The sequence below is a fragment of the Helianthus annuus genome, chromosome 1 (genome assembly GCF_002127325.2).
Source record: "Helianthus annuus cultivar XRQ/B chromosome 1, HanXRQr2.0-SUNRISE, whole genome shotgun sequence".
Classification (NCBI taxonomy): Eukaryota; Viridiplantae; Streptophyta; class Magnoliopsida; order Asterales; family Asteraceae; genus Helianthus; species Helianthus annuus.
Window position 1 is genome coordinate 52,352,593 of NC_035433.2, and position 11,178 is coordinate 52,363,770.

General features: G+C 30.6%; 1 protein-coding gene across 1 annotated transcript; it reads left to right on the forward strand.

Moving 5' to 3' along the window:
* The first annotated feature begins 1,133 nt into the window (after nucleotides 1-1,133).
* On the forward strand, nucleotides 1,134-7,219 carry LOC110865888 (3-oxoacyl-[acyl-carrier-protein] reductase FabG). Its single transcript, XM_022115226.2, has 3 exons — nucleotides 1,134-1,514; nucleotides 6,481-6,710; nucleotides 6,826-7,219. Exons 1-3 carry the CDS (start codon nucleotides 1,148-1,150, stop codon nucleotides 7,102-7,104), a joined length of 876 nt encoding a protein of 291 aa, XP_021970918.1. The 5' UTR covers nucleotides 1,134-1,147; the 3' UTR covers nucleotides 7,105-7,219.
* Nucleotides 7,220-11,178: the final 3,959 nt, after the last annotated feature.

Sequence of the window (11,178 nt, forward strand, 5' to 3'; positions counted from 1 at the left end):
ACCTATTAGTCACAAAGTCTTATCCCACCTCCAAGATGCCACTAGGCGATAAATTCATGGAATATTGATTCTAGGGGAAGGTTCATTTGAGAAGAAATTTAATGTGAGAAGAAAAAGAAGAAATGACATAGTGGTAAAACATTAAATATTTTATAACTCCTCTCATTAATTATGTTATTTCTCATTAATAAAACAAAAAACATTTTTCCTACACATTTCAAAATTTATCAAATATGTATCTTACACTTACCGAAATTTACCCTACGCATATCTAAATTTATCATACATATTTAAGAATTTATCCTACACATATACTAAAATTTATCCTACACATGTCGAAAATTGTTCTTCACCCTAAATTATTTTATATTGAAAGAGTATATTTAAAAGTGAGTTACAGGTTTAATTAGTTAGCTAATTAATTACAATTAGAAATTTACCTACATGCCCTTATTAATAACATTAAATACACATATTAAATGAAGTAAAATTGAGCATTCCTATTGGTTTAAAACTTTTTCTTTTTATTCTTACAAAATTTTTCTTCTCATTTGAACCCTCCACTATTGATTCAATGTAGTATAATAAAATGGCATTACTTATCATTTATCTAATTAATGATCATTAACCTAAATAACCATATTCATTAATCGGTAATTATTCGATAAACGTAATTATTGTTACTCTCTCTCTCTCTCTCTCTCTCTCTCTATTTGTGGGTTCTCATACTCACCTTAGCCATCCAAACCGTACACCTTAAACCAAAATGCGATCATCCTCAATAATATGCTGTCTTTCCTCTCCACGGTCACTCGCTAATCCGGTACACATAATTTATCTATTCTTCTTTTCCATTAATTATTGAAGAATTGATCAACATTTAAATGAAAATTTTGCCCTAGCGTAACTTATTGACAATATAACCCTATGTTACAACCTACAATAGCTTTTTCCCGAAAATGATTATTGTTGCATTTAATTATTTTCTTTTTATGGAACATCTAAACATCCGGAAATAAATATAATTTGTACAGTCTCCGGCTACTACGGGCACCACCACCCCTAAACTCTTAAGCCTTTAAATAGTTTACTTTATGTTATTAGTTTATTTAACATTCGAAAAGCTAGTCACCACAGAGCAAGATCAATGGCAAGATCTTCTCAACAGGTAGCAACCTTTGAACTTGAACCGTGGCGAAACCTTAGTGGCAAGATCGTGATGGTTACTGGTGCATCGTCTGGCCTTGGTTGGGAATTCTGTATCGACTTAGCCAAATCCGGTTGTAGGATCATTGCGTCCGCCCGTCGAACCAACCGCCTTAAGGTTCTTTGTGATCAAATCAATAATTTGGATGTACGCGATAACGAAAGTGAAACCGGGAAGCATCAGGTATTGGCAGTACCAGTGGAGCTTGATGTTAGTGCCAATGGTCCGACCATTGAAGCATTTGTGAGAAAGGCTTGGGATGCTTTTGGCCGTATCGATGCTTTGATCAACAATGCGGGTATTACAGGTATATTTAGTCGTCACCTAAACTTTATTTACCAAATAAGAAAAGTGTAAAAGTAGGCAAAAATATATTTGACGTTGTATAGAACTTTACTTTTACCGTTTTTCTTAAAGCTTTAAAAAAATCATCAATGTTATTATCAATATTTCTAGGGTTATCATTAACTTTGATTATGGTTGTTATAGATTATATTTAATTTAATAGGTTATTAGGTTATAACTTTGTGTATAAGATGGGTTAAATAAATGCAAATTTATGTACTAAATTAATAAAATAATATATCTATAAAAACTTGTTTATTATACGGGATGAATAAATGTAATTTTATATATTAAGCAATAAAAAAGTTATATCTTTAACAATCTAGTGTATTGTACGGATTGAATAAATGTAATTTTATATACAAAATAAAAAATATCTTTAAAAACCATGTGGATTACACGGCTTGAATAAACAGTAATTTTGTATACTAATTACTAAATAATAAAAAAAACTTTTATCTTTAAAAAAATTCTGTATATTGTAGGGGTTGAGTAAATCTAATTTTATATACCAAATAATAAAAAAAAAAGTTATATCTTTAAAACCATATGTATTACACGGGTTGAATAAATGTAATTTGTATAGTAGATAATAATAAAAAATTATATATAAAAAAAACTCTGTGTATTACACATGTTGAATAAATCTAATTTTATATACCAAATAATAAAAAAAAAAAGTTATATGCGGATATGATTTTTGAAATAAAAGCACGTCATTCAAGAAGCAAATCAACAGCCATTTGAGCGATAAAATGTGTGTACTGATTCTGACAACTTGATTTATAAAATAAAATCGACATAATAATTTTATTTAATAATGAGAATAGAAATAAATAATGTATATAATGTATTAAGACAAAGTTTGGTTTTCGTGTTATTTAATAATGAGAATAGAAATAAATAATGTATATAATGTATAAAGACAAAGTTTGGTTTTCGTGATAAATAACTTGTTTTATTTAATAATATCTTAAAATAACAATTTAAATTTAAAGATAATATTTTATTAGAAAAAGAGAAAGATTCTATTCGATATTCAGAGTACGATAAGATTTAATATAAATTTATTATTTATTTAATTAATATAAGATAAGTAGAAAAAATGCCGAGAAATCAAAAAGTGAATTTTTCCGATGAATGACACGTGTCATACATTGATTAGATATAGGGGCTTTATCTTAAGATTTGATCAAATTTGTTCTCTTTATAAAAGAACGATTTATTTTTCATTGGGTAGTTTAAGTTTTTTTATATTATTTTAAATTTTCGTACATCTGGTCAGAATTATATTTTAACTAGTGGGATGTGTACATGTTTTGTTGCGGACTTTTGGTCTTTATAGTATCAAGACAATATCAACACTTGGTGGACAGGTGTTCTAAATCGATTTAAAACCATAAAAACGAATACATGTACTGGCACCGGTGTTCTTCCGTCGGTATCGGTTCGGTTCGGTTTGTTACGGTACTGGTATCATACAAGACACTCAATATATATAGCTTACGGTACCAAAAAATATTTTATTGCGAATATAACTCTTTGGTAACTGAATTTATTCGTCACGTCGAGAAAACTATAAAAAAGAATACGATACTAGTACCGATGTTATTTGGTCGGCATATGTTCGGTTTGTGATGAAAAAAAATCAACTATATATGACCCGTTCGAATAGAACTTTTATCGAATTGTACATAATAATAAACACATGACGACTATATATATGAAATTTTATTAAACGCTAGTTATATTAATAAAAAATTAAAAAGGGTCATCGACATCACGTAAAAAAAACTAAATTGAAGTTATACGGTACCGGTATCGATGTTATTAAGACAATGTCGTAATATTAACAAAAAGAAATCATTAAAAATTAAAATTTATAAATTTATGTAGGGTTAAAAATAAATATAATAATAATTTATTATATAGAAATATGAAAAAGATTGTATATTATATTATATTATATAATATTATATTATATTATATTATATTATATTATATTATATTATATTATATTATATTATATTATATTATATTATATTATATTATATTATATTATATTATATTATATTATATTATATTATATTATATTATATTATATTATATTATATTATATTATATTATATTATATTATATTATATTATATTATATTATATTATATTATATTATATTATATTATATTATATTATATTATATTATATTATATATCTAACAAATTTAAAGAGGGTGTACAGTAAAATACACCAAGTTAAACACATAATACAACAATAATACTATGACTCTCTCCTATTTATATGTATTTATATTATTTATTATTTATTTTATTTTTTATTATTTTATTATTGATACAACAATAATTAAATTAGTTCTTTTGGTTATTTAGTGATTATGTATCTTATTTGTATGTATTTTATATTATTTATTTTTTATCATTTTATTATTAAAATTAGATTGTCTATAGTTTGTTTTTCTCTTATACCTTTTATTATATGATATTTTATTATCAAGTATGTCGTTGTGGCGTACATGTTTTTATTTACGTCTTGATACAATATTTTTTCAAAACGAAGTGGTAAGTAGTAATGTATAAGTAATCGAAGCATAAAGGTATATCTTATCAAATTTTTTATATAAATTGACGTTTTTCCTTTTCGTTATTATATTTATACAATGTAATGTTTTATAAAATTCTAAATTTACTTTTGGGATTTATTTATTTTTATCTACGTTTCCATTATAAGTTTTTTTTTCAAAATCCAAGACGTCAAATTTAATTGTTTTTTTTTCTTGTCGTGACGAATTGAACCAATACCATCTGAACAACTTGGGTACTGGTAAATGTATTCGTTTTTATGGTTTTGGAACGAAGTTGTATTTGTTAGGGTAACTTTTTATTATTATAAATTATAGTGTGTATCAGTACAGTGACGAATTGGACGCCTACCGTTCCAAAAATATGGATTCTGATCGAACGACATCGGTAGAGATATCGGTACCATTGAACCGTGGATATTCGTTTCCACAACTTATTTGATAGATGTAAAACACGTGTCGATATACTTTTAGGCATATGACACCTTTTTTTTCTTGGCTTTTCTCTTTCGATTGCTATATCTGGATCGATGTAAAACACGTGTCGATATACTTTTAGGCACATCACACCTTTTTTTTCTTGGCTTTTCTCTTTTGATTGCTATATCGAGTGTCCGTGTCGTATCGGTGGTGGGTGGTGGCAATGGTATTGGGTTGTGGTGTTCTTAATGAAGGTTGCAAGAGGGTATGGATTGAAAAAATATACGGGGGCGGATGGAATGATTTTGAGGGAATAAAATGTCTTATGTAATGGTTGATTCCATTCCATTGACCAACCAAACAGTATTTTCTTCATTCACTTGTAATGGTCCGTTTCATTTCGTCTCTCACTCATGCATACCAAACACTACCTAAAAGATGAATAATGATCCACCACCCTCTTCAATTTTGTATATTTGGCCCCTCAATTCAAATGTCAGTTACGCCAGTGGTTGAGGGGTGCACTCCCTGTTGGGTTAATCGGGTTCATTTACGGGTCATGGGTCGACACGTTATCGGTCACGTTTCAAATGGCCAACATGGATATTTATGTTTCATGGTTTATTCTAATAGTTTATTAGGTAGAATTTGGTATATACTTTTGACCATGTCTTCAAAGTTGCGTGAGGATATGCATGGTGCACATAGTGGAAGAGTGGGTCTCATTAAACATTATAAAGAAGCAACATCTTTATGTATATATGAGTTGTAACTTTGGCTTAGGGTGTTTTTCAAAAAAAAAAAAAAAATGGAATTTTCCTTTTTTAACCCTAAAGTTTTATTCTTTGACAATTTAAGTTTAAAGTTTTAATCTTTGTTTCCTTTTTAACCCTAAAGTTTTAATTTTCGACAATTTAAGTTTAAAGTTTTAATCTTTGGTAATTTAACCCTTTTGATTAATTTGATTTTCACTTCTAATTCAAAAGTTTCCATCTTATACAATTTAACCCCTTTGATTAATTTGATTTTTCACTTCTAATTCAAAAGTTTCCATCTTTTGTGATTTAACCACTTTGATTTTTTTACTTATGTGTTCTAATCTTGGCTTTAAGGGTTATTCAAAGAAAAAATGGTTATGCATATGGTTGTGGTAACCTTGGCTTTGGGGGTTTTCAAAAAAAGATTGTTTTTTTTTTTTTTTTACTTTTCACCCAAAAGTATTTCATAAATTACTTTTAACCCAAAACTATTTGTTTTTTTACTTTAAACACAAAACTTTTTAATCTGTCCTCACAACTTTTTTTTTACTTTCAAATTTGGTCCTTTATAGTTTTCATTTTCCGCAAATTTTTCGCTTTATGCTTCGTTCTAAATTTTGTGACTTAACACATCGCAACGTGCGTCTTTAGTTTAACGTTTTTACATTTAAGTTCTAAATTTTGAGAGTTAATATGACGCAACGTGCGTGTGTGGGTGAACGTTTTTACATCGTCTATTTTTTTCCTGTTTGACAGGTTCAACATAACGTGCGCGTCCTAAATCGACTTAGTTCCCCGCCGCAATGCGGCGGGTCGTAATTCTAGTTGTACCTATTTCCTAGGAAGACTTGGTTTATTTCGGTCTGTTTGTTAGTGTAGTAGGCTATATTATATATATAGCTCAATTATTTAATGAAAGACACACCCATCATATCTTTCTGTGATTATCGAATACATACAGCAACAACTTTCCTTCTTTTATATTTCCTCTTCTCTACAATTTTACATACATACGTGAGTTTGTATAGAGTGTGAAAGGGGCCTGAACCAACACTCCTACCCTGTAAACTCAAGGTGAAACCCCCTGCCACACACACACACATCTGTTTGTATGTTAAACCTGAACTAACTTATGATGTTACGTTGTGTATCAAGGTCCAACGCAAAATTCATTGAATTGGTCAGAAGAAGAATGGGATAAAACCTTTATGACAAATGTAAAAGGATCATGGTTGGTGTCAAAGTATGTCTGCCTTCAAATGCGTGCTTTTAATCAAACAGGTTCCATAATCAACATCTCTTCCATTGCTGGTCTTCAACGTACATATAGTCCAGGATCTCTTGCATATGCTTCTTCAAAATCAGCCCTCGATACTATGACAAAAGTTTGTCCTCCTAACTTTACATCGATCACAATTGATGCTTACAAAGCTTTATATATCAGAAGTTTAAATTATTGTTATTATTATTATTTTGACTTTATTAATTGATTTGTTGTAGCTGATGGCAATGGAACTTGGAAAACACAAAATAAGGGTAAACTCTATATGTCCAGGTCTTTTTAAATCTGAGATCACGAAGGGACTCATGCAAAAGAAGTGGTTTAAAAATATAGCTTTGAAAGTAGTGCCATTAAGAGAATTTGGCACTGCAGACCCGGCCTTGACGTCGTTGGTTAGGTACTTAATCCATGACTCATCTTATTACGTGACAGGTAACATTTTTATCGTAGAAGCAGGATTAACCTTATCTGGTGTCCCACTTTATTCGTCACTTTAAACTCAACTTGTTGTGTGACCATTTTAAGGCACAACGTAATGATACGTGTATTGTATTAAATAAGACCTTTTAGAGACTTATTCATAAGATTACTATAAATATGGCATTTATGTTACTTGTCTGATGAATCATGTTGTATGGAATTTTGTTCTGGCTGGTTGGTAGAGCCTCTTGCCTCTTAGGGTGAAGGCTAGGTTCAAATCTTGACATGGGATAGATTTGGTATAATTTGATGTAATTTAGAAGTAGAATTATCGTAAGATTCGCCATTTAAAATAAAATGTTATACTGAATCTTGTTGTAACATTCATGCTATAAGAATATATAATTATGACATCTATGCCTATTATCAAATCTAGTGTGGCATTTAATTTATAAGGTTTGATGTTTCAAAACTTCAAGAGGCCTTATGGCAAACCAACATTAGTGAATCTCCCTCAACTGGTAAAGGTTCAAACCACATGTGAATATTTAGTTGTATTTTAAGTGGTGTAGAATTGGAGAGTTTATTTCGTCTTCAAACCACATGTGAATATTTAGTTGTATTTTAAGTGATGTAGAATTGGAGAGTTTATTTCGTCTTCAAACCACATGTGAATATTTAGTTGTATTTTAAGTGATGTAGAATTGGAGAGTTTATTTCGTCGTTCTATTATTTAAATGTTTTAGACGGGTGCATATACATAAAGTTTCAAAATTCTTCCCGATTGATACTGGGGTCGGAGAATGTTGTATATATGCTTAATGGCCTTCGTGTGAAGATATGCAACCTTGTTATATTTTATATGCTTAATGGGCTTGATGCGGAAACCATGTGAACCTTAGAAAGCTAGGTTGGCTGGTGATTATCAATTTTACCAAGATACATTTGGGCCGGCCCACCTAGCTGAAACTTCACCATGGCTTTGAGTAAAACCACCTCGTTTAAGTTTTTAAATGTATTTTTAATATCATATTATTCAATATATTCAATATATTAATCTACAACATTCCAGTGAATAGTCGAGCTCTTTGTGTTTTAAATCATGGTTTCAAAACAAGGTTTCCAAGGCCGAGTACTACCCGAGTAGTAGCTACAAGGTAGGCTGCCGAGGTGACTTTCTTCGACTCCGCCTAATTACTCGGAGTCGGTCAAACGCGGTCAACCTCGGCCAAAATTGGATCTAGTAGGTCAACTCAGGCCTAGTTTGACTTAAATAATAATAAAACATTATTTCTATGCCTATCATATTAAAGAATGAATATCATTTTCACGTATTTTGTTATAAATATTTGTAAATTTATGTTATTTGACATATATTTAATCTTCAAAAAGTAATTTTTTTATAATTTAACATGTCCGAGTACTCCCCGAGTACTCTCCGCCTAAACCGAGTACTCTCAACTCCCCGGTCGACCGACTAGGGAGCGCCTAGCGACTTTTGCAACCATGGTTTTAATATATTTTTTTCTTAACTTTTGCATGACACTTACACGCTCTCAACTTTGTAAAACATTGAAGAAACACGGAACTAATGTTAGAGTTAAATTAGTTTGGTTTATGTTTCAAACATGAGGGTTAATCTTCTTATAACTTTTTTGAGCTCCTAGATGGTCTGATATTCCTGCAAAACAGAACACCGTTATTTCACATTATAAAATGTGATAACCACTTTCTTAATGTTTTCATAAAATTTATTTTATTACAATACTATCGTATTTTGATTATTTAGTGACACAGAATAATCAAAAGTTTCTTACCTTTTGTTTCTTCTTAGGGTGTAGGTTGTGATTGTCTATATGGTTATTCTTTTTGAATTAAAGCTTTTTTTATAAATGTTTTTTTATTTCAAACAATTATTTTTGTTTAAAACAACAATATATATAAATAAACAATTTTAATAACAATTATAGACACCCTTTTAGTCTAGGGTGTGCATACGTACGCGGTAAAGATTGGTGACACCATTTAAATCTTATATGCCATATATATATTTGTACGATAACACCTATAAATAATCTATTTGTTGAAAGGAAAAACTAACGTCCTAATAATCTCACACTTTAAAATCTTAATTTAACACTCTCTATACGGACCGTATAGAAATAATTTGATATGACAAATTATAATGTTATACGGCTCGTATACAGAGAGAAAATATTAGGTTGTATAACATTCTATACGGGTCGTATAACATTATACGGATAGCATTATATGAGGTTTGGGTCGTATAATGTTATATGACCCATATACATTGACAAAAAAAAAACATTCTCTGACATTTTTTTTGTACAACAATCAGTTATACGGCTCGTAATATAGAGATGTAAAAATAAAATTTTAGGAGTGTGAAAATAGTGAGCCGAAAAACAATTTTTTGTCCGGTCTAAAAACATCATTTCTTTATGATAATAGTCAAAGTTCTATTTGACTATAGAATATTAAGTTTTTGTAATGTGAATCGGGTCATAAGAGGTTAATTAGATGGACCAAGTCATATGAGCCATCACACTGACCAAATATCATTTGATTTGATTATTTATTTTATTTCAACGTCAAGATGAAACAGTGGGCGGTCCACAGCGACCCATAAAACCCGACGCAATCCGGCAACCATGCCACTGGTATTTATTTCACTTATTTCTTGTACAAAAACACCTGGCAGAATCTAGACCGTTAATATAGATCCTTACCGAACACTAGGGGTTTGGTAGGGTTAGGTGGTGAAAGTTTCGTTTTCGTGGCGATCCAACATGTTTTTTTGTTGTTATTATTAGTTTTATATTTTTTTATAAGGGCAGCGATCCAGCATGTAATTATTATACGGCAATTTTAATTTATTATAAAAAGATTAAGTGTTGCGGGACGCTATCAGGTGTAACATCAAGAGAACACTGCCATAGGGGCGTGGAGGAGGAGACTAGGGTATGACCATGCGTAGTGGGCATGATTCACCCTTGGACGTTTTGCGTCATATCACAGTCCAGTTAGCAATGGGGCATTATTGGACGTTTTCTAAAATGAGTGTAGTGGGGATGTGTACATTGTGGGGCATTATCTTTGTAATAAAATTAAATAAAAAAAAGGGTAAAGTTCTTGTACAAATAATCTTAACATACTAAACATACAAATTGAAGGAAAACTCAAAAAGACAAGGTGACATTTTTGTAATTATCAATAACTATCAAAGTTACTCTACAAATATACCTAAAAAAACCTAACCAGTCCCCTCACCCCCAAAAAAAACCTAAACCCCCCCCCCCACCCCCCAAAAACCTAAAAAAAAAACCTAACCCCCCCACCCCCAAAAACCTAAAAAAAACCTAACCCCCCCCCCCCACCCCCCAAAAACCTAAAAAAAACCTTCCCCCCCACCCCCCAAAAACCTAAAAAAAAACCTAACCCCCCCCCCCCGCCAAAAAAAAACCTAAAAAAACCTAACCCCCCCACCCCCACCCCCAAAAACCTAAAAAAACCTAACCCTCCCCCCCCCCCCACCCAAGCTAAAATGCTAAAAACTAAACCCCCAAAAAAACCTAAAAAAATCTAAAAAAATAAAAAAAAAACACAAATTATTTTATTTTATTTTTTTAACATTTTTTATTAAAAAATCGCTACTTTAGTAGCAGCCAAAAAAATTTTTTTTTTTTTTTTTTTTTTTGCTAACGAAATGTAGCGATTTTTTAATAAAAAATGTTAAAAATAAATTTGTGTTTTTTTAGGTATTTTTGGTTGTAACTTTGATAGTTGGTGGTAATTACAAAAATGTCACCTTGTCTTTTTGGGTTTTCCTTCAATTTGTGTGTTTAGTATGTTAAGATTATTTGTATCTGATCTTTTGCCATAAAAAAAATCAAAAAAATTGATTGGTTTTACAAAAATGGAAATGAATCTTATTGGTCAAACCCTTGCCCCTTTAGCGTTATTTAAAACACGTCAGACCAAACAAATTGGCCAAACACGCCCACGGGGGCGGAGGGGAGGGCGGTTTCCGGCGTTTTCAGGCGGTATTAATGGGCAAATTAAAACGCCCGAGTACGGTCGGTCTAAGAACACTTTCAAATTGTAAAGTTATTCTACAAAATCTTCTAAAA